Source organism: Trichomycterus rosablanca, chromosome 9 (assembly GCF_030014385.1).
Source record: "Trichomycterus rosablanca isolate fTriRos1 chromosome 9, fTriRos1.hap1, whole genome shotgun sequence".
Lineage (NCBI taxonomy): Eukaryota > Metazoa > Chordata > Actinopteri > Siluriformes > Trichomycteridae > Trichomycterus > Trichomycterus rosablanca.
Window position 1 is genome coordinate 18,427,116 of NC_085996.1, and position 24,961 is coordinate 18,452,076.

General features: G+C 39.0%; 1 protein-coding gene across 5 annotated transcripts in view; it reads right to left on the reverse strand.

The window, feature by feature from the left end:
- Positions 1-24,961, reverse strand: part of LOC134320568 (costars family protein ABRACL) — a 170,723-nt gene that overhangs the window by 26,159 nt on the left and 119,603 nt on the right. For 3 of the 5 annotated variants that reach the window (XM_063002020.1, XM_063002018.1, XM_063002019.1), the window contains exons 13-21: positions 19,127-19,315; positions 17,393-17,510; positions 16,718-16,886; positions 16,331-16,615; positions 15,179-15,277; positions 14,091-14,487; positions 13,194-13,362; positions 12,836-13,022; positions 5,832-10,699 (exon numbers count right to left, since the gene is read on the reverse strand). The exons of 1 other annotated variant lie outside the window; for it this stretch is intronic. In XM_063002020.1, coding sequence (XP_062858090.1) covers positions 10,532-10,699; positions 12,836-13,022; positions 13,194-13,362; positions 14,091-14,487; positions 15,179-15,277; positions 16,331-16,615; positions 16,718-16,886; positions 17,393-17,510; positions 19,127-19,315 — 1,781 coding nt within the window. In that variant the 3' untranslated portion in view covers positions 5,832-10,531. Of the gene's footprint in view, positions 1-5,831; positions 10,700-12,835; positions 13,023-13,193; positions 13,363-14,090; positions 14,488-15,178; positions 15,278-16,330; positions 16,616-16,717; positions 16,887-17,392; positions 17,511-19,126; positions 19,316-24,961 lie in introns of those variants that run through there. One more of the 5 variants, XM_063002021.1, reaches the window with a different exon arrangement.

Genomic DNA, 24,961 nt, shown 5'->3' on the forward strand with positions numbered 1-24,961 from the left:
AAATAAAAGTGCATCTTACCTACAGTAAAACATGGTAGAGGATCCATAATATTGTGGGGCTGCTTTGCTGCCTCTGTGACTGGAGGCCTTCAATGTGTTAAAGCAAAAAGGGCGTCTAAGTGTTAGAAATCAAGGTTTGAATCTAACAAAATAGGTCATACAGCAGGATAATGACCCAAAGCACACATCCAACAATACAAAAGAAAGGTTAAAAGGGAAAAATGAACTGTTTTAAAATGGCCAGTAACGAGTTCCGATCTTAAAACAATTTTAAATCTGTGGAGAAAGCAGAAATCTGCTACTGGAAAAAAGAACCCTGCAAACATTCAAGAGTTTGAGAGAACTGCAGCGGAAGAAACTAACAGCACACAGGTAAAAAGAAAAAACAAGCTCACTGATGGCTACTAAAACATCTAGAGGCTGTTGCTGTTGCCAAAGGTTGTGCAACAAAGTGTTATGGAAGGACTCCTTTAATCCTGTCCATGTCATTTACTATGTTTCTCATATATTTCTTTTTAAAAATTACTACACTTATGTTACTACGTCAAAAATGTTTTTGCTAAATGTTTTTGGACATGCTATTAAGATATTGTATTAATACAAAGTTGGTACACATATCCACTTAGTTATGCAGATATTGGCTGTCTTATACCTAACGCTTAATTGTGCACTAATGTTGACCACAGGTGTGTATGTATGCATATTTTGGAAGATTATTTTTAAATACACTAAACCTGCTGCCTACTTCAGGTTCTTCTCCTCAAAACCAATGGCATTTATATGTTTTTGGTAATAATATTATGTTTAATACATATCAATGTTAAGCTCCTTTACATAAAAAATACATTTTCTGAAAATGCTGTAGTCCAGTACTCCCTTTTACTACACCCACAAAAGCAAAAAAAAACTTTTAAGAACAGTGGATTGTGAAAAATTCCAAAACAAGATGTTTTATAACTTAAAATGTGTGTGTGTGTGTGTGTGTGTACGTAAATTTAGATTTTCCATACTGTTTTGGATGTTGCTGCTACTCCCACATTTAAACTGTTATACCATTTAAAACGGCCAGACACTTTATAATACGATACTGCTACACTTGCACATGCACTTAACAGTATTTTCAACTGAATTTCTTCTGTTTAATTTTACATAGCATTCTAGTAAGAAAGCCACAAGCTTAGTCTCAATGTACTTGATATATCAGTCTCAAAGTGCAGTTCTTTTTTTAGCTTTAAAAAAATGAAAATACACAATGATTTGTGGAATTCTTGTCTGAAGAGTACAAAATTGACTGTAAAATTAAATCGAGGCACAGCTTTATTGCTTTCCACTGGTCAGTGCTAAAATGTGCCAAAATGAAAAGAAAAAGATCCATTGCATTGATTTAACGTTGCAGTAGAAGACTGTGATTGGACAGTGATTACTTTTCATTGGACTAAAATACAATGATTGTACTGTTTGTTTTCGCACCACACAGTGAAATGTAGTACAGCTGTGAGTGAATTGCTTTCCAAGCTGATTTGTATTTAATTCTGACACATATTCAGCATTTAAGTATTTTAAAATGCAAACCTGTTAAGAAGTTTAGTGAAGTGGATTACTCCATGGCATTTGTATGAAGTAGATAAGAAAACATACAGTTGTATACAGGCAACACCTATATTATGAGTAATTGTATGATGAACCTGGATAGTTCTGCCTAGGATAGAACAATGTCTAGGCCTGATATAATTAGCAGATGACATGACAAATGTAAAAAAAATTTTTTTATTGTTTTGTGAATGACTTTGTCTGTGGTTTAAACATATCTGCCATGCAGACATCCCTTTAACATGAGGAATACTGGAGGCATGTTTAAGAAATTCTCTTTTTGTAAATTTTGTAAATATGTCCATTTGTTCGGAACAGTAAACACCACATTTAGGGCAGGCAGGAGTTGGTTCCTCTGGGTGGGCAATTCTTAACTTGGGATGGGCAACAGCCACCAAATCCCACTCGTAGATATGTCCCTGTTAAGATATGTCAGTCATGGCAGCTCAGGTGGCGCAGCAGTAAAAACACATGCTAGCACACCAGAGCTGGGCTCTCGAATATATCGTATCGAACCTCAGCTCTGCCATCCGGCTGAGCGGCCACATGAACAACGACTGGCCTGTTGTTCATATAGGGGTGGGGTATTAAGCCGGATAGGGGCTCCTCGTGACTGATACAACTACTACCTCTGCTGGCTGATTGATGACGCCTGCACAGAGTTGGGGAAAAAAGTGTGTTGATCAGTGTGTGTCTCTTCGTACACAAGACTGATTTGCATATATATATACTCGGCTAGTTTTGCGCTCCTCAAATCAGAGTGGGGGTCGGCATTAGTGGAGAGGAAGCATAACGCAATCGGGCTATTGGGCTCACTAATAAAACAGTCGGGAGAAAAACGGGGAGAAAATGTATAAACAAAATATATTTAAAAAAAAGTGTCAGTCACTTAAATCTCGTCCAATATACTGGCCCCTGATTACATGACACACTTGCTGGCTTATGAGGCAACAGGCTAGCACGTCTTGGTGTAATAAAACGCTGTTGACTAGTTCTTTTACAGCAATCTGCAGCAGATTTTTACAGAGAGCATTGTTATTTTCTGTCAATTGATTGTGCTGTAATTCTTAGTGTTTGTATCTTTTTCCATTACTATTTTGCATAACCGTATTACTTTTTTGGATGTTGTTTAGATTAAGCCTGTTTTTTTTAAAGTCCCGCCCTTAATGAACATGGCTTGTACACCAATAAGCCATAACATTAAAACCACCTCCTGGTTTCTACTCACTGTCCATTTTATCAGCTCCACTTATCATATACAGTGGTGTTAAAAAAAAAAAACAGTCCAACACCATTAACCTGATAAATCAATGTTTTTAGTAGAAGTGATATTTCTACATAGCAAAAAATGTACTTGAAAGTGTAGTAGAGTAATGAAAAGAAAACAAATCCAACAATTAGGACATGCATGCCGCTCATTCTGAGTAATCGAAGCATTGATTGAAAGGGGTTGTCCAAAATAATATCAGTGACGAGTTCAATTGGTGAAGTCATTCATTCTGCAGAAGAACAGGTGTCCATTTTGGCCCTTGTTTAATGTAGGAGGGTGGCAAATGTTGCACAGCTTGGTCATAGCACATTTCCTTCTGAAATACTGGGTAAAATGGGTTGTTCCAGACATTGTTCTGATGAACAGCATACTTTGATAAAAAAGTTGATTGCAGAGGGAAAAACATACAGAGAAGTGCAGCAAATTCTAGGCTGCTCAGCTAAAATGATCTCAAATGCCTTGAAGTGACAACCAAAACCTGAAAGATATGGAAGGAAGCGGGGAACTACTGTTCGAATGGATCGAAGGATAGCCAAAATGACAAATACTCAGCCAGTGATCACCTCCAGAAAGATCAGGGAACATCTGAAGTTACCAGTGAGAACAGAAGATGATTATGTGAAGCCAATTTACCAGCAAGAACTCCTTGCAAAGTCCCGTTGTTAAGAAAAAGACACGTCCTGAATGGGTTAACATTTGCCAAGGAACACAATGACTGGTCCAAAGAGAAATGGCTCAACATTTTGTGAACTGGTGAAAGTAAAAATTTTCTTTTTCTAGTGGCTGTAGACAGTATGTCAGACGTCCCCTGGGCACTGAATTCAAGCCAAAGTACACTGTGAAGACAGTAAAGCATGGTGGTACAAAATGATGATATGGGGATGTTTTTCATACCATGGTGTTACGCCTATTTATCACATACGAGGGATCATGGATCAGTTTGAATATATCAGAATACTTGAGGAGATCCTGTTGCCCAATGTCGAAGAAGAAATGTCCTTAAAATGGGTGTTTCAACATGACAATGACCCAAAACATCTTGGTTACAGACAAACAAGATTGAGGTAATTGAGTGGCCAGCCCAATCCCCTGACTTCAGTCCCATAGAGAACTGGTGGGCTGATATCTGAAACATGTGTTTTTGAGGCAAAACCCAAAATTGCAGAAGAACTGTGGAATGTAGTCTAATCATCCTGGACTGGAATACCTGTTCAGAGGTGCCAGAAGTTGGTCGACTCCATGCAACACAGATCTCGGAAACAATTGTTATGCCACTAAATATTAGTTCAGCAATTTAAAGTAAAGTGAAACCTCAAACATTTTTTCATGTTATAAATTTTTTGAGTTTTTAAAGAAAAATGCTGGCACTGCTATTTTTTTTTTAACAGCCTAATATTCATTTTTCTTAATTTTCTGTAAAGGATTAACACAAACTAGCTAAATTTTGTTAATGTTTTGATTTAGAATTGAAAGTGTAGTATTTTCAGTGCATTTGCATTTATGTAAATAAAAGTTATTATAATGATTTTGTGCTTTATTCGCTTTTTTTAAATCACTGCTATTTTTTTGAACACCACTGTAGGAGCACTTTGTAGTTCTACAGTTACTGACTGTAGTCCATCTGTTTCTCTACATGCTTTGTTAGCCCCATTTCATGCTGTTCTTCAATGGTCAGGACCCCCACAGAGTAGGTATTATTTAGGTGGTGGATCATGCTTAGCACTGCAGTGACACTGACATGGTGGTGGTGTGTTAGTGTGTGTTGTGCTGGTATGAGTGGATCAGACACAGCAGCGCTGCTGAAGTTTTTAAACACCTCACTGTCCCTGCTGGACTGAGAACAGTCCACCAACCAAAAATATCCAGTAAACAGCGCCCTGTGGGCAGCGTCCTGTGACCACTAATGGTCTAGAAGATGACCAACTCAAACAGCAGCAATAGATGAGTGATCGTCTCTGACTTTACATCTACAAGGTGGACCAACTAGGTAGGAGTGTCTAATAGAGTGGACAGTGAGTGGACACGGTATTTAAAAACTCCAGCAGCGCTGCTGTGTCTGATCCACTCATACCAGCACAACACACACTAACACACCACCACCATGTCATTGTCACTGCAGTGCTGAGAATGATCCAACACCCAAATAATACCTGCTCTGTGGTGGTCCTCACCATTGAAGAACAGGGTGAAAACAGGCTAAAAAGTATGTACAGTAGAGAAACAGATGGACTACAGTCAATAAGTGTAGAACTACAAAGTGGTTCTATATGGTAAGTGGAGCTGATAAAATGGTCAGTGGGTGTAGAAACAAGGAGGTGGTTTTAATGTTATGCCTGATCAGTGTAATTCATGCAAATTTAAATTTACCAGGCATAAGTTTCTCCAGAAGGGGGAGCCTTTAGCAAATCAGTAATTAATGCATGATACAGGCCAGTCACACTAACTATATAATTATAGTACATCCCTCTCTTTCCTTAAGCAAATATTCCTTAATTAAATATGTTTAAGGTCCATTAAGATTAAAAAACATCCTAAATCAGATGATTTAAGAAGGTTTAAGAAGAATGAAGCACTTTGGGGTAGGCTGTTATTAAATATAAATATAAAGTGTTTTGCATTGGTTCCTCCTATTACACCATCACATCATGATTTACTCCTTAATAAATGTATGTGACCTGCAAGGGTTGTTTTTGAAGTGTCGTTAGTAGAACAGTTTAAAACTATTGATTCAGAGCCTTTTTCTGTGTGCGTATGGTAAAATGTATGTGTTGTACACTGCTAACAGCAGCCATTATCCGAAATACAGTTAAATGCATTTGTCTACTAAACCCCAGGCTGCATGTAATGTACCTTGTTCTTTAATATTATTTTTTAAACAAGATCCCGGGTGGAACAGAAATAATTCAAATGCTTCATTATAAAATCATTCAAATTTTACACTTAAAAACAACAAATACAGGAGAGGACGGTGGAGGGTTAGAAGTTTTTACATGGTGCTTTTATTGCAATGTGTTGCATTCTCACATTCATGGATGTTATAGAGATTTGTTAGTCAAAAAGCATCACTTCCTTCAAGGTCTGCATCTTCACCTTGGACAAGCAACAGAAAGGGGCCATATGCATGAGGTGTGGATGTTGTGTGTGGATGTATGTATGTTTGTATGCATACATGTGTAAACTTGTTCAGTTTGAGCAGCCACATATTTTCCATGACATGGACAAAAAGAAATAAGACTGAAGTAGATGAGAAAAACAAAGTTGCAGCCCACAGGACAGCCCTGCAGGTGCTGGACCCAGCATGTAACTGATTGTCTACAACGATTCCCCCCCTCCCTCCCCAACAGACACTGGACACAACAAGAATGAAAAACAGAAAGCAACCAAACAGAAATAAAAACAACTCGATAACATGCAGAAGTTTCCCAGACATCTTCATTCATAATGTCCCAACACAGCTGAAATGATGCTTCTCCAGGTGAAAGGGTTCACAAGTATTATACAAAACTGGACAATATGAGTAAAATGTATATAGTCATATATATTTATACTTATTTATATTAATTTTACAGTTGCAAAGTGGAACCTTGTTTTAAGTGACCATTGCTGTTTTAATAGAGCTGCAAGCTTAGCAAAAAATAAAAATAAAAAAACAAAAAAACAACCCTCTTGCCACTGTGACCGACGTCCATTTGAATAAGGCAGCATTAATAATACTTGGGAACACACCTCAGAAACAGTAGCAATTACAGTGATACAGTAGAGTGGTGAAACCTGAATGTTACACAGATGCATATGGAACCAATTTTTTAAAACAGACTGCTATACAGAATAGTAACGAGCAAGAAAGCTGGTACAGAATTTTGCATAAATGTTTATTCGAGCTTGGCACTGTATGGGCTTCATTTTAAAAACTATTTTACAACACTGTGATAGACTAGAGCTATATGAGGAATGTCTTGAAAAGTGAAAGCTTGAAGAGGTATTGACGGGAGTGTGAGAGAAGGGAGAGGGGGAACTGGAGCACCTGAAGTAGATCGGCATAGTTTAAAACCGAGACTCTGCAGCAATTAACAAGAAAATAAAGAACAAGGGGCTACTGCCAAGTTCTCTCTGAGAAACCTGAGAAAGCTTCCTATTTCACATCAAAAAGCAATAGGGCACTATCACAATACATTCAGGGGGCATTTCGTTATTAATGTAGTAGGGTGGATTTTAATCGTGCATCTTTGCCATGGCCTCTTTCCTTTGAATTGAAATATAAAGTGCAAAACTAGATTGTATTCCTTGCAAATTCCTGGAATATTTTGAGTAAAAAAGCATGCAAAATACAGCAAACATGTCTTACAAAGATTAAGAAAATTGCTGTCGACAAGAAAAGTCCTTAAACAGGAGCAGTCTCTCTGCAAAAATATATACAAGAGGCACCTCAATTTTGGTATTAAGTTCAAATAAAGTGAACTATTTAAGAATACTTGCATCAGTAATTTTAGCCCATAACCATAATTAAAACTAGAAATCCGGTATTTCCTTAAGAAAAATAGAAGGTAACACACATATTCATACGTAGACTAGCAGTCTCAACGTACTGTATTAAATGACTGGGTTTTGGATCAGAAACGAGAAAGAGTTTATTTAAGGTGCATAGCTAGCTGTAGTACATTTCTCCTTCTGAATACAGTGACTAAACTTCCTGCCTAGTGATCTCTGCATTGTGTTTGAGTACAAATACGTATCTGTACAGAATCTTTGACTCTAAGCCGTGATGTCAAAAAACAGACAAAAGAAACAGGCAACAAACAGCACAAAGTGTGCTACGGAACGGTAGTGTTATCAATAAAACATGCTTAATATGGGACATCTAGTCAGGATGAACAATGCTACATTAATTCTATCCAATTGCATGAGCGTTGCATAATTTTTGTTGTTGTTGTTTTGTGTATACCATGAAGCTTTGGTCATAATTTTTGGAGGGAAAAAAGTGGCAATTTGTCTGAAATACCTGAGCACTGTTCCCCTCAAACCAAGGTTCCACTTTGTCAGAGCTGTTTAAAACTTTGACAACAGAGAAATTAAATAATATGGCCTTTTTTTAAATTAACCCGTACAAAAGCCAGTCCACACTGCTTCTCTCTCAGTAAAGTCACATTCAGCAGTCGCTAAAACCATTCTCTCACATAAAAGAGCAATCTGAGCACCCACAGGAAGTTGCAGGTATTTGAACAAAAAAAAAGTAGGAAAAAAAATCAGGACGTTTTCATTTAAAACATCTGATATACAGTATTAATCACACATACATACTTTTAAACAGCCATACACATCAAAAAGGAAAACAAACAAACAAACAAAAAACCCAAAATAAATGGAAGCAAGTAGTTATAACCACAAACTTGGAGCACTACAATATTGTTGATTCAGAACAGATACATATTCACATTTGTCTGTTATATACATGATAAACATGTTGAACCAGGCTAATTCCATTGTACCTGGGTGTGGAACTGACCAAGAGTTTACTGAATAACCCATTGTTAATAGGCACTGTTTAATAGTGCGGCATATTTGGCATAAAGGTACTGTATGACAGCAATGGTGCAAAGAAGGGTTGGTTACCAGGGCAAAGAAAAAGAAAACGATCGAAGTAACTAGCGCATAAAACTTCATTATACAGGAATGCCTGTCTAGGGCGTAAATAAATATCACAGGCATGTTAGAAATTCATTCTTAATAAGTGTGATTATTATTATTATTATTCTTTTTACACATGAAGAGTCATTGTTTTGCAGGGGAAATACATATATGATATGATTGCTGGAATCTCATGTAAACCTACTTACTTTTTGTATATGTACATTTTACCAAAAAAGTGGCCAAGAAAAAGCCCTCAATGTCCACCAACATGCATTTCTAATAGAAGAAAACAGTTCTTGATGTTGGCTTGAGCTAAACGAGCAATTCTTTGTATACACAGCACACCCATAAAGACACACAAATAAAAACTACACAAAATGTTATACAAATCAGTTTTAGGATGTAAGGCATAGAATGAAAAATAGCAGGAGAAATGAGGAGATGGTCATGCATGTTAATTCTAAAATACCTTGTTTGTTTGTTCAGCCAAACAAATTTGGGCTGTAAAACATTTCCGGTTAACTGATCTGATTCCGATGTATGAGCTATGCTGCTGAACTCAGAACTCTGCAATGTAATATTGGATATCATACCACTTTTTACTTCCAAGTTAAAATGCTGCCTACGTACTTCACTGTCATGGGGGAGTCTAAAAAAGGGGGGAGGGGGATAAAGCAAATGAGGTGAGGACAATGCTGACGAGAAACAGTGTCTGACTGGGCAAACAGTAGTCACGTGAGCAGCCAAAGAGCTGGAGGACGCAGCTGATGAAGAGAGAAAAAGACGTCCTTCTAGAGCCAGAAAAGAGCAACTTTTGAGCAGATTTTCAAACAATAGTAATCTCAGCTGAATAATCAAAACCATTTCAGATTATCTGAGCTTCATCTTGATACGTACTATACAATAAAATTTGGGTTTCATAACGTATACTGAGATGCCAACAACACAAAGCATACCAATATCAATCAGAAAAAAATATATAGATATTTGCACCTCATCTGAACCTCGCAACCTTTTCTTCATAAACAGAGACCCAGACACCTCCCCAGGTAATATTCAGCAATGATACTGAGTACACACGATTTAACATTTTATACATTATTCTTTTAAAATTAAGAGGAAAAAAATATTACATATTCTCAAAGCTATAAATGAGGAGCCAGTCTTGAACCCATGACGTCACTGCATTTAAAATGACGTTTGCTTGTAGAGTGATTTATCAATTTTCTCAAAGAAATTAGAAAGTGGGCGTGAGCTTGTCCCAAACTTTGTCCGCTTTTGTGCTGTACAATAATACCAAACTGCACAGTACATATGGCAAACAACACTGATAGGCTAACGCAACCATAAGTGGCCCATATTCACAGCTGCTGAGGATTCAGGTGGAGGAGTGGGAGGCTTAGGATTTTTTAAATACCTGCTGTATCAAACTAAGTTCTCCCAGGAAAGCTTGCAGCAGATATGTGCTCAGCCTCCCAACCTGGTAATGCTTGTTCTGACAACAGACAATAAAACAAGAACTATTAAAAACAAGTGGAAAAAGAGAGAAAACAAATAACCATGAGCTGGGAAACTCCTTCCACCATCCAGGACAGCCTATCAGTCACAGATCCAGCTGAAACTGAGCTAAACATTGCGCAGAAAAATACCCCAACACTCCTGAGCGTTGTTGTCCCATTGGCCGAGGCTGGCACATGACTGCAACACAACAGCAACTGCCCACCCTGGTTTCTGAAATGTCCAGTCTTCCAAGAAGCACTTTAACGATGGCCTGATGAGGGATGTCAGCAGCAGGTCCTTTTACAGAACTTGGCAAATTTCTGGAACGTATTAATGTATTGATTGTAACCCCTGTTCAGGAAGCAGACTTTGAAAAGCAGGTGATCGGGAATGATCGTTGCCTTAGCTGTCTGACAAACTGCAAAAACCCATCGGCCTGGGCTCATGCATCCCGATCCAGGCAGATTTTACTGTATTAAAACCCCAAGGTGATGGAGAGAGATCCTGATGCTTTGAAGACACCTAAACAGTCATGTGTTAGGGTCACTCTGTCAGAAGCTGCTGTAAGAGGCTTTTCTGTTGTGACTGAGAGGTGCTGGTGCCACTCTGGGACTTCTGGGGCCCCATTGGCCCTGTCTGGTTCAGGTAGGAATCACTGCCCACTAGGTTTACTGTACACTGGACATCAGCAATAACTTGAACCTGTTGTACCTGTTAAACCGGGAAAATGGCTGGGGTTATTGTCAATTAAAACATGTATGGGCAACAGTAGAACTAAGTCTGAACAAATGGAATCTTTAGAGGCTATTATTAAAGCCAATTACAAAACTGTTTTGTTAAAACTAACATTAGAGTCACACAAACACACACACACACAAAACATCAACATATATAAGTCAAGAGCAGAACAAAACATAGTGATGCACAGATATAAAAATGCTGGCAGATTATTAATAAATAAATGGTATTAATAGTGTAATTACTCTTACAGTTTTTGCTGTCTATACTTAAACAGGGCGGCACTGTGGCTTAGTGGGTAGCACTGTCGCCTCATAGCAAGATTCGATCCCCAGGTGGGGCGGTCCGGGTCCTTTCTGTGTGGAGTTTACATGTTCTCCCTGTGTCTGCGTGGGTTTCTTCCGGGAGCTCCGGTTTCCTCCCACAGTCCAAAGACATGCCAGTGAGGTGAATTGGAGACACTAAATTGTCCTTGACTGTGTTCGATATAACCTTGTGAACTGATAAACCTTGTGTAACTAGTAACTAACGTTCCCGTCATGAATGTAACCAAAGTGTAAAACATGACGTTAAAATCCTAATAAACAAACAAACAAACTCTACTTAAACAATTACTAATTAATTATTATTTTTTTAATATTAACATAAGTTATTATTATTATTATTGTTGTTATTATTAGTATTGTTGGAACATCTAGTTCTTTTTACAGAAAAATGTTGTTGCTCAGATCTTTTACTCCAGTGTGATTTTCTGAATATGAGAAGGGGTGTGCTCAAGATCTTAAGTGCGCACGGGAAGGTACTCGACAGTTAGAGTAAAGCTTCCAGTTTATTATGTAAATGAAGCAAGCTTATATAGTTGATGTCTGTGTGAGAAATGTGAGCCTATGCCTAAACTTAGTTACATGTTAATGGAAAGATAGAAAGTCAAGTTAATGGTTAGGGAGCTGAGATTGGAGAGGACATAAAACCTGTTTACACAGGTGCTGTGGCAAACTATTACTGGGATGTGTAATTCTATTGAACACAGCGGTCAAAGTAAGAACAAGCAACCGAAAGTTTATGGACACCTTCATATTCTATCTATCAATTATTAATATATTTTGTAATTCTAAACACATTTTTAGATAGATGTCTGCAACAGAGTCAAAATAAAAAAGTTTAACAATATGTAGGTGAGCTGATAACAGGTGAGTGTATTATTACTGGGTATATTGTTTGTTTTTGTAACGCCATGTTGTCATATCTATGACAAAATTATTACTGGGTATAAAAGGAGGATCTTTGTAAATCAATGATGGGCCATGGCTTAGCACTTTGTGTCAAACTTTGGAAGAGAAACATCAATCAGTTCAAAAAGAACATTTCTCAAAGCAGCATTTCAAATAATTTACCATCTATGATCTACTGTGTATACGTTTGTGAAAAGATTCAACAGAGGAATCTTAAACTGGGTAGGGTAAGGCAGGAAACCACCGCTGCAAGGAGAAAGCCATACATTAATTAAATGCAGGTTCTCTGGACCTGAGTTCATCTCAGACTAAGAAAAACAGCAGAAATATGTGCTGTATTCAGACAAGTACACATTTTGGGGAATACAGAAGGTACCATTGATGTGACGGCAAATACTGGGATTTCAAAAAAGGCAACAGGGTGGCTTTACAGACACAAAGTGTATAACAACATGAAGAAAAAACTCAAAAATGACCAATGATAGCTGAAGCAGCTGCGCAGCAGAATTTTGAATCAGGCACAAACGGGTAAAAACTTTTCTTACAAAACTGCAACAATTAGTGTCCCCACCAGAATAAAAAAATCAGCAATTTGAGTCACAGTAGCCCATCTGTTGGTCCGTATCAGACACCACAGCCTTCATGTCCACTGTAATCAATGAGCAGTTTGAGGCTTGTCCCACCTCATAACACTGCTGGTGGGTACCCACTACCGTGTGAGCACCCCATACTGTTTTAGAGATACTTTAACCCAGTCATCTAGCTGTTATGATTTGGCACCTCTCAGGTCTTTATGCTGCTCATTTCTGCTGCATTCGACATGTGTATTACCAGTAGCAACTGATTTACAGACCCATGCATACAGCCAAGAGCTCACCTGATCGTTACACATAGAATTGACATTGCCGAGGTTGTTGTTGCCAATACCGACTGGCGTTCCAATAGGAGGTAGTGAACTCACAGCTCCAGAGCCTCCAGCCATGGAAACAGTGATGCTCATGTTGTTGTACACACCCTGCTGGCCAAAGTTTTGTGAGCCTGTCTGGCCAGTCTGGTTATATAGACTAGGAAACAAAGCACAAAATATGTGAGGAAAAAGACTGTAATGTACTGGAAATGTAAAACAGTAGTATGTGAGTTGCATACAGGAGAACATTTCAGTGGTAGAGAAAAATGATAAATCCATTCAATGTCAACAGAAGACTCCTAATTTACTTCCAGATAGATTGTCTTACCTGCTAGTCATGCCACCCTGCCAGTTCTTCATGTCAGGTGACTGGTAACCAGGTGGGGGCTGGCTTTGCTGAAGCAGGGGACTCTGGTTGCTGGAGTTGTCTGGTGACAGCAAAGGGCTGGTGGGAGCGAGCTCAGGAGTGAATGATGGATCAGTTTGCTGGACCATGCCTTAAAGAAAAATTCCACTTGTATCAGGGTTTAGAAGACGAGTGTTGGACGTTATCTGATTATGCAAGTGCTCTTATGAATAGCTTGCTCATATAACTTTAAATAGTGCCACCATACAGTGTAAAATTGTAGGTTTCATACAGTAGAGGTAATTATAGGTTTAAATGGTAAAGCAACTTCAGAGTAAACATGATAATAGAAGCTGATCATGTGCATTTACCCTAAAACCAAGACATTTGCTACACATTCTATGCTAGGATTTGCTAGTCTGTGGGGTTGGTGTACTGGTACTGGTGGGCTGGCAACCCCCAGTATCCCAAGTATTGGTTGAAAGGGATCCCCATAAGACAACCACTGACCAGATTCTTCAGGTGGTTCATAAATTTACATGCACTGCAATGACAATAATGCAGTAATATTAATTTATTAGGATTTTAACATTATGTTTTACACACTTTGGTGACATTCATGACAGGACAGGTAATTACTGGTCATACATAATTCATCAGTTCAAGTCTTTAATGTCAAACACAGTCATGGACAATTTTCTATCTCACTTCAATGTCTTTGGACTGTGGGAGGACTGTGTAGTTTCCAATCACAATAATGTCAAGTTGTTAGGGTCAGTGTGATTCTGAAGTCATTACAACACTCACCTGAGACTCTCGAGCACTTTAGATGATTTTACTACTACATCTACTACAGACAGTAGGACAGATTAAACCTACCTGGACCCCCAAACTGCTGGAAAAGCCCCTGCTGAATATGAGTGTTCACAGATCCGCCAAACTGCCCCTGCAGGCCTCCCATCATGCCTTGGTTAGCCATGGGCACTCTGGCAGTCAGCTTTGGGTCCAGTGCCGTTCCCATGGAGCTGAAGTGGCTGGGAGAGGTAGGGGTGCTCGAAGGAACAGTGTTGTAACCTGGAGGATAGCCAAACTGCTGTGTTTGCTGTGGCTGCTGAGGGCCTTTAGGTACACGCTGAGCTCCCATGGAGCCCGGGCTCATTCCCTGTCTCATCATTATGAGTTTATGCTGCTGCTGCAATTGCAACTGCTTCTGGCGATGATGTTGACTGTAGAGCTCCCTCTGGCGCTGGGCAAGCATCTGAGCATTCAGTGGAGGCTGAGAAATAAAGATAGACAGAGACTGTTATATCTTAGAACGACACACAAAATTTAGTTTTTGGAAAATTTTTCTAAAAACACACTAAAATAATATTATTAACAATAATTTATAATAAAACTTTATATTAGACTACATGGACAATCGATAAAAATCCATGGACAATCTACTTTTGCCTTAGCATTTGGCCTAAGGCAAAAGTGGCACCTTGCATTTATTAGTTGAAATCTGATCTTATGAGCAACTATTACTCGTAACATAATAAAAACCAAAAGACCTGTTAAAATGAAACTCATGAGGCAATCAAGTGATGCAGCAGTCTAACATGCTAGCACACCAGCATTGAGATCCAAGTTTGAACCTCAACTCTGCCAGTAGTGTCTGTTGGGTGATCAACCAGATTGGTGGCAGTGTGGCCATCACAATGACTGGCTGAGCCACCGGACGAGCGGTGAGGCCAATGTATAAGAAGTGGCCGGCTCAGGCTTTGAGTGTGTCGAAGGGGGCGCGTAACAGTACCTGGCCCCCCTGGCGCCACAGCGGGGTGGTGCAAGCGGCAGGGTACTGCAAAGGCAGCAGGGGATTGGAACATCTAAACTTGTCACATATGACTGAGGTCACAGGATTTTTGTATGAGAGGTCAATAAAAGTTTGTGAACAGATAAGGAAAAAATGACTACTATGTACTAACCTGTGTGGGCATTTGGGGCTGCTGCATGCCCTGCCTCATCCCTATTGTCACAGGTCCACCCTGTGAGAACTGGCTCATTGCAGCCAGCCTGTTCTGGAGCTGTGGGCATAAGAGAAGTAAGCAACTGACTGCCACCAAATTAAAGCAGCTGATCGCTACACAGGTTCAAGCAAACATTCAATAAGTACACAAGACAAGAGCAACACTATCCTGCTGTAATTGTCTGCAAGTTAGCCATTGTTTAGGAAAAGTAGCCCCAAGTCTGAAAGCATAAATCAAAGTGTCGAGGTCACATTCCTAGACTTAAAACAAAGTATCACTAAGTAGTTCAGCCAAACATTGAACGTGGTGGTGGGATATTTCAGCTAAACAGTGAAATCACTCTTGGTTTTACAACTTCAATCCAATTTAATTCAACAGTCAGATTGTTTGAGAAGAATGAAGCACTAATTTCTTTGAGCCTGCTAGCTGGCTCTTTGTGAGCTACACTGTATGGCCAAAAGTATGTCAACACCAGATCATGATCTTGGATATTTCTTTCCAAAACCATGGGCATTAATAAAAACAAAATAAAAAAAAAGTGATATAAGGGGTGGCGCAGAGGTAAAATACACTAGCCCACCAGTACTGACATTTTAAATGTGTAAGTTCAAATATCAGCTCTGGTACTGGCTGGCTGTGTGCCTAAACAGACAATAACTGATTTGTTTGGGGAAGGAAGGGCAGAAGGGTTTCCTCGTAACTGCTGCAATTACAGCCTCTGCTGGCTGATTGATGGAGTCTGCACAAAGACAGGGGATAATAGAGATCAAATAATAGAGGTGAAAAGAACCAGTCGGCTATTGCACTTGTTGGAAAGTGTGTGTGTTAATTACGGTCAACAGAGGCCAGGAGGTCTGCAGCAGTAGAGGTGAAATACGATTGGGTGATTAGACATGGCTAAATTGAAAGAAAAACTGAAGGAAAATGCATGAGATATTAAGTAATTTTTTTTTACATACTTGATTGGTTTAAAATGTCCAGTCTATAAATACTTTAAGCAATTATAGATAACAAATTAACAATGCGTGCAAGCAAAAATAAAAAGTATGAAATTGTTCCACCATGTATAGTTTTACTCATAGATAATAGAGAGAGCACATGAAAAGATACCTGCTGTGGTCCCTGCAGACGCTGCTGAAGCTGCAGCCTCAATTGGTTTGGCGGCAAACGCATCTGGCTGGGCATCCCCGGTGTTCGATTCATGACAGGCCGCATCGAGTTCATACTAACATTGCCCGGGAAGGTAACACGTGATGCACCAAAGGTCATTCCCTGTGTAGTGCCATTTGGGAACTGTGATGGCGAGGTGGGAAATTGTGAGGGGTAGCTAGGAACCCCCGGGGTCGAGGGCTGGGGTTGAGCAAATCGCTGGGTGATCTGATCAAGACAGCCACTCTGAAAAGAAAAAAAAAATTATTCATTCAGTCCGGACAGTGATCTTAGGCTGCTTTATTGGGGGGAGAAATCAAAAAATAAAATACAAGTGGAATTTCTGACCTGGACAATCTTGTCAATGCCCAGTGCACGGTCAAGCTCAGCCAGTTCACTTTCATCTGTGCCACTCAGGAAGGACACAAGCTGTTCAAGCAGGGCCTTCTCATCATTGCGGGCCTCAGGAGTAGTTGGTGGGCACAACATTTCATCCAAAGGACATGGAACACACTGCCTGCTCAGGAAAAATAATAGAAAAAAGTTAGATTTAATCAGAGGTACTTTATTGTGCACCAGGGAAGCAAATTTCAGCAAAATATTTAAACCATAAATATATAAACAACTACAAACAATTAAGTTTGTAATTTTACATGACTGATTTTCTATTTAATGAAGACAGTGTTCTATACGTTTGTTTTGAATTATACTCTGTATACATCCCCCATTGGTGGATTTTAAACAAACCAGGTAGCAGCAAATACACAGAGAGATTTTGACACTGCCAGGACCTTTGGTTTGGCTGTCATTTTTTGGTTTGGCAAGCACATCAAGATTGCAATCCTTACAGTAATTTTAGGATTACAGCATAATTAAAATTAAGTCTTTTGGATGTTAGCAATGAATTGGTAAATCAATAACATCCCTCATGTAAACATGTTAACCATATGAAGGCAGGTGTTTTTTTTAAATGAGAACATTCAATGTGTGCTATTTTAAATAACTAGGCCAATCTGGACTTACTCTTGTGGTGAAGGCATAGGAGCATGTGCCGTGGTGGCCAGAGTGCCATCTAATGCCATGGAGTCAACCAGTGACAAAGGCGGAAACTGCTGTGAGTCAGGCTCCAGCTTGGCCAATCCTGCATTAGGAGAAAATAGAAGATATTTTACATATATTTCACAAATATAATTTACAAAAAAGTCCAGCCATAAAAACTGAGAGTTTATTGTCAAATATCTTTGACTTTCTAGCATTGTATGAGAAATATTTGTGAAAAAGCAATTGATGTGTGTGTTGCTGTTATGCTGCATTGTTAAAAATGCATTTAATATGTAGGTGTCCTAGTTTAGAATGCCAATGGCCAGGTTTCACGGCTAGTTTCAGAATGCAACGCATTCAGTGACTTGCCAGAGATGTGTAAAATATTAATAGATATTAAAGTTTTAAAAACTAATTAAAATAAACCATGCACTTATAGTCCAAGAACCCCAGAAAAAATACAGCTTTTTAGCACACACTATACCAGCCATGCCACCACACCATCTGTACCATTTTTAAAAACACTTTGCTTTGAAACTGGAAATTGTATAATTGGTGATTTTCATTCTGTCAAAAACCTATACTGTAACACTTCAGTTTTACATTATACAAATCCCATTTCCAGGAAAGTGGACAATTTGTGAAATGCCGTAAAAATAAGCATATGTAAATTGTTAATTCTCTTGACTCTTTATTTAACTGATAAAATTAAAAGAAAAAAAAAAATACAATTGCCAATTGCTTTCAGCCAAAAACAAGCTAAAATGTGGACTCATCTGACCAGAGTACACGTCTCCAATGTCTTTAGATCATCTGAGATTAAGAGAGCACATGTTACACTGTTTTGAAAGATTCCACAACAATCAGGTGAATTGGTAAAAGGTAAAGGTATCATGCTTGGTTATAAAAGGACAGTCTGCTAAAGGCTTAATCTAAAGATGTGTCATGTTTAACCACTTTGTACCAAAATTTGTGAGAGCATTGTCAATCATTTAAAAAAATTTACACCATAACATTAAAAATAATGATTTAGGTGTTTTCACCATCTATCATACATAATATTGCAAAAAAGATTCAGGCAGTGTGGAAAATTCTTAGTAGGTGCAGGGTTAAGACCAAAAAACACTGCTGAATGGGCAAGACCTTTAAGGCCTCAGACAGCACGGCATAAGAAACCATCGTTCTACCATGATAAACAAAGCTACAAGGGCTAGGGAGTACTTCGGAAATTCACTGACAGTCCAATGCTACATCAAGAAATGCAACCTAAAACTCTGTTACCAAAGAGAAAGCCTTATTTCAATTTTATGCAAAAACATCAAGTTCTCTAGATCACAGCTCATCTAAGATGGACTGACAGTGAAAGTGCGTGATACGATCAGATGAGACCACATTTTAGCTTGTTTACAGAAAAAACAGATGTTGAGTTCTGTGCCAAAAGAAAAACAATCCAGACTGTAATTTGTCGTTGTATGGGGGTGCATCAGCGCGACTTGCTTATGGGTGAAGGTACCATTGACACAGAGATATATACTGGGGTTTGAAAGAGACAAATGCTTAATCAGCATGCATACCACACTGCTGAGACACATCTGCATATTCCCATTTAATTTCTATGAAACGTTTGATGTACCATAGGGACAAAGCTGAATTTAGATAGAGTATCTACTCAAATAATACAACATGAATACTAATATAACCTTCAGCAGTCAGTACCTGTGCTGGCATTAAAGATGCTGAGGCTAGTAGGATCAGTGAAAGGGCTGCTGTTCTCTTTGGGTGGCTGAAAAGCATCAGTCTGTCCCAGGGTCTGTCCTGGCCCTTGAGTCTGAGACTGAGTGGGTGTGGAGGGGCTACAGAAGTCAAAAGGAGACTGACTCTGGAGGCTTGAGCCATCAGGAAACACTGCACACAAACACACATGAATACAGTGAAGTAAGAAAATTGTTTTTTTTTAACTTACTAGTAAAAATGTAGATTATTATTTCACTAATGCTGTAGTTTTGCAGTTGTTTAAAACTTATACTGTTTGAAATTTGTGAAGTACTAAGTGCAAAACCCCGTCTGGAAGATAAATAAATAATGTTATGGAACATTGTCAATGCTTTTTGCAGCATTGTGGTTTACATTTTGTACTATTATACCTGGAAAACCATCTTTAATTCCCCAAAAATAGAAAGACACCTTTGATCAACTCAGCTTTTTGACTTTATGCTCAGGCTTCTCTTGTTGGATCATCTCTCATGATTTAGTTTCTGAGTAGATTAAATTCTCATCCATGTTTCCTTCAATAAAGTGACATAGTAGCCCCAGTAGTGTTTGCCAAGAAGCAACCACCTATTAAGCATTCTCTCACCTCAACACTTCACTGTAGGTATGGTGGCCGTTTGACTGTGTTAGCATTATTCAGTATTCCAACAGTATTTTTTTAACGCTGTGCGGGTTTGTAGCTACTGCTTCTCAACAGATTATTTACTTTCTATCTTTTGTTTAGAACCTTCCCTGGCATTAGTTTTTTTTCTTGTCTGGTCTGCTTCTTTGCTGGTTTGTGCATGGTTCCACTCGTCCAGATTGAAGAGTTTACTGTGTAATGGACTTGAGGCATTTGAGGTAGTAGTGTTCATGGGGGTTTGCAGGCTCCTGCTGCAATTCAAAAATGTTCGCTCATCTTGAGTGGTACAGGCTACATCCAGTCCAAGATCTTTAAACTCCTGTGCTGTTTACATCGCTGGAGGGCAGAAGGAGGCTCTATGCATCAGTTGCAAACACAGCTTCAACAACTGTGGCAATTTGTCTTGGCACTGGACTTCAGGCAGTCCTATGTCCTACATAAACTGAACTCTTTTAAATTGTATTATTATCATCATTATTATTATTATTATTTTGAACAAGGTCTTTTTATTACAGATACAGTATATCAAACCCCCCCCCCCCCCCCCGCCCGTCAAATACCAGACAGAGGCATTCAAAATTCCAGCAAAACATTACATAAATTAATAAATAATTTGACAAAACATAATCAAACAGCAAAAAAGAAATTTACACATAAATGCTGTCGGCCTCTGAATTTTCAAAAAAAGTTAGAAAAGGTTGCCAGATGATATAAAACTTATCAACTGATCCATTGAGTGTGTGTCTAATCTTTTCCAATTTGATATGACACATAACTTCCCTAATCCAGTAATTATAAGTTGGTGGAGTGACATCTTTCCATTTGAGCATGATCAGTCTCCTAGCAAGAAGTGAGCAAAAAGACAACATATTTACTTCCCATTCTCTAAAAGAAGCGCCCGCAGGGGCCACACCAAACAATGCAATAAATGGTGAGGGGGCTACTACCTGTCCAAATATTTCAGAAAATGTGTCAAAAAAGGACTGCCAGAAGGCGTGGAGCTCTGGGCACGTCCAAAACATATGTATGAGAGTGGCCGGGGACTGCCTACATCTATCACATGTGGGATCTAGCAATGTTTTAATCTTGTTAAGTTTATCCTTTGACCAATGAAGGAGGTGTACTACTTTAAATTGAATAACCGCATGTCTTGCACATATGGAGGAAGAACTAATTTTCCCCAAAATTTTATGCCAGACAACTTCTGAAATTGATTCATCCAGGTCTGCTTCCCATTTATTTTTAAGAGTTTCTAAGCAGGACAAGTTGTGTGTGATAAGTTTTTCATAAATTATACTTATTGATCGCTTTGTAGCTGTTTTACACTCAAATATTGAATCAAGCAGAGAAGTGGGTGGACATATGGGAAAGCCATCCAGATTTGAAGCTACAAAACTCCTAAGCTGTAAATATCTGTAGAAGTGTGTTCTGGGAATATTATATTTCTGCATTAATTGTTCAAATGATGCAAAATTAGAGTCAATATAAAGATCAGCCAATGACACCACACCTCTCGCAGCCCACATTGCAAAGGCCTCATCCACCGTTGATGAGACAAATAAATGATTCTTCACAACAGGAGCCGCCAGAGGGAGGCTCCTGAGTGAGAAAGTTCTCCTAAATTGATTCCAAATTTTAATTGAGTGTATAATCACAGGATTAGAGGTGAAACTAGAGATAGGCTCTGTAAACGGTAAACTAGCGCACAGTAAGGCGGCTAAAGAGGTGGGCCCAACGGACGCCTCTTCCAAGATTACCCATTCAGGTGCAGCAGCATCCTTCTTCATCCAGTAAAGCAACGCTCTGATATTGGCCGCCCAATAATAATGTAGAAAACTTGGCAGTGCCATCCCTCCTATTTTGCGAGGTCTCTGCAAAGTATTCCTCTTAATTCTGGGATTTTTTTTATTCCAAATAAAAGTCGAAATAATATTATTTAACTTGGAAAAAAACGACTTTGTGATAAAAACTGGGAGACACTGAAATACATTCAGAAATTTTGGTAAGATGTTCATCTTTACAGTGTTAATCCTCCCAACTAATGAAAGGGGCAAGGAGGCCCAACGCTTAACGTCTTGCCTTAAACCGGACATCAGGGGGAGGTAGTTAGCTGAAAATAAATCTTTAAAGTTGAATGTGATCCACACTCCAAGGTACCTGAACTTCTTAGGACTAAATTTAAAAGAAAAAGAAGTCAGAGATAATTGATTAGCCCCGGCACCAATAGGCATTAGCTCGCTTTTCTGATAATTAACTTTGTAACCAGATATTTTACCAAAATCATTAAGTAGAGCCATTAATATAGGAAAGCTGGAAAAAGGATCAGAGATGTATAATAACATATCATCTGCGTAGAGCGAAACCTTATGTTCCCGTCCCGCATGAAATATGCCCTTAACGCCTGCATTTTGCCTCAAGGCTATTGCAAGTGGTTCCATAGCAACTGCAAAGAGGAGTGGGGACAAAGGACATCCCTGTCTCGTGCCACGGTGAAGGTCAAAATATGTTGAGATGTTATCATTGGTGCGCACGGCTGCCATCGGAAATGTGTATAGAATCCTGATCCATGAAGTAAATTTTTGGCCAAACCCAAACCTCCCCAGTGCATCAAAAAGATAGCTCCACTCCACCCGGTCAAAGGCCTTTTGGACATCCAATGATAATACAGCCTCGGCTACGCCTGGTGGAGGGGAGCTATAAAGAATATTCAAAAGATGTCTGATATTACTAAAAGAAAAACGATTTTTAATAAAACCCGTTTGATCACATGATATAATGGATGGGAGAACCCCTTCTAAACAACGGGCCAAAACTTTAGCACGGATTTTGACATCTGTGTTTAAAAGCGAAATTGGACGAAATGAACTGCAGTCCAGGGAATTTTTATGTTTTTTAAGAATTAGAGAGATAATTGCCTGTCACATGGTCGAAGGCAGGGATTTTGTTGAAAATGACTCTTGGAAAACTGACAGCAATAAAGGGGAAAGTAAATCTGAGAATTTTTTTAAGAAATCTGCTGGAAAGCCATCTGGGCCCGGCGATTTACCACTCTGCATAGACTTAATTGCTGATATAATCTCTGCCACTGAGTTATCTTGCTCCAGTTCAGCAGCTGTCTCTGGGTCTTTAGACGGTATATGTAATATGCCAAAAAAATCCTCCAGGACTGACTCCAGTCATCAACTGAGTCAGAAGTGTACAGCGATTGATAGAAATTTTGAAAACAATAATTAATTTTGTTGTTGTCTATTGTTTTCAAGCCCTGCTCATCATTTATTTCCGGAATGGCTTGGTTAGTAGTTCTTTGGAGCAGCTGATGGGCCAGAATCCGCCCTGCCCTCTCCCCATGTTCATAATACCTTTGTCGTGTCCTAGAGAGAAGATATTCAGCCTGACGTGTCGATAAGAGATCAAACTCAACCTGTAGTGACATGCGTTTTTTCCTTAGGTCCACTGAAGGTGCACAACTATTAAGCCTGTCCAATTCTAATATCTTCTCAGTTAACTCTTTGAGACGTGCAGTCCTCATCTTCCTCTGATTTGCGCAATATGAAATGGTCTGGCCCCTAATATATGCTTTCAGCGATTCCCAAATAGTTGAATAAGACATTCCTGGAGCTTGATTAATTTCCAGGAACAACGCGATCTCAGATTTAATGAAACTAATAAACGTTTCCTCAGATAAAAGCAGCGGATTAAGCCTCCAGGGGCGATATTTAGATTGGGTGTTTGGAATCCGCATTTTCATAACCCAGGGGCCATGGTCCGAGAAAACAATGGATCTATAATCACATTCATTAATGTAAGGTAATAGCTTTTGATCTAAGAAAAAATAATCTATACGAGAATATGTACCATGGACCGGGGAATAAAAGAAGTACACCCTGGAAGCAGGGTTACGAAACCTCCACACATACCACGCCATACGACTCAAGAAACAGCTGAACACTTCGAGCAGATCTAGATAGGGAGATTTTCTTAGAGGAGCTACGATCTAATAAAGGGGAAAGTGTGCAGTTCATATCGCCCCCTAAGATAAGGTGATGCGTCGTAAGATCAGGCAAACGTGCAAAAAAACTTGTAAAAAACTCAGGATTGTCCCAGTTCGGTGCGTATACATTAGCTAGAATGACTGGAAGCGCGTAAAGCTGCCCCACTACAATAATGTATCGTCCAGCAGGATCTGCATCTACTTTTGTTAATGTAAATGGTATACTTTTACTAATGAGAATGGCTGCTCCTCTAGCCTTCGAATGGAAAACCGAGTGATACAGCTGCCCTGTCCACTCCCTGCCAAGTCTGGAGAGATTTGTAGAATGTAAATGGGTTTCCTGAAGAAAGACAATATCAACGTTAAACTGTTTTAGATGTGCAAACACCTTCCTACGTTTCACTGGATGATTGAGAGATTTAACATTCCAAGTTACAAAATTGACTGAGCAACCACTCGGCCTTCTAGAGCTGTTTATGCTAGCCATTTAAATACAGAAGGTTGTATATAAGGGATCCATAGAAGATGAGAATTACAGCAACAGGAGAGACAGCAAAAAAAGAAGAAAAAAACATTTCTGACCATATATAAATACAGATAATAAAGAACTAAATAAAATAATAAAAAATCAGGTCTGGTATGTAAACCCCCTTTCCTACTTTCCCCCCATATCCCCCCAAAACACCTACAGGAACAAGGTGCTAACCAAGAAGAACCCATCACAACAAATCCACACATCAATACAGTCCCTGACAGAAGTCTTGTCGCGTAAGGACATAGTAACTTAAAATGGTATATAACTTTATTTGTAATCAATCAATTGTTACAATAAATGGTTCACTTTAATGTCAAGGGCTTTCACATTAATAACTGGGTGCAAAATGAAACTGTCAAAAAGTGTCCTGATGTCCACAGCTTGGTAAAGCCCATAACATCTGTTTTTGCAAGGACAAAAGTCTTGTCGTGTCTTTAAATGATTCAACAAATCACAGATTAGAGCTTCTCCTGGGACAAATAATGTAATTAACACATTCCCAGGTGTGTATAAAAAGAACCCCAGCACACCAGACTTTCATGTGAAGTGCAACCTGACCTCTGACAACATGCCAAAGATTCAACCACAAACCAAAGTGCTGATCATCAAGACCTTGAAGACCAAGTCTGCTGC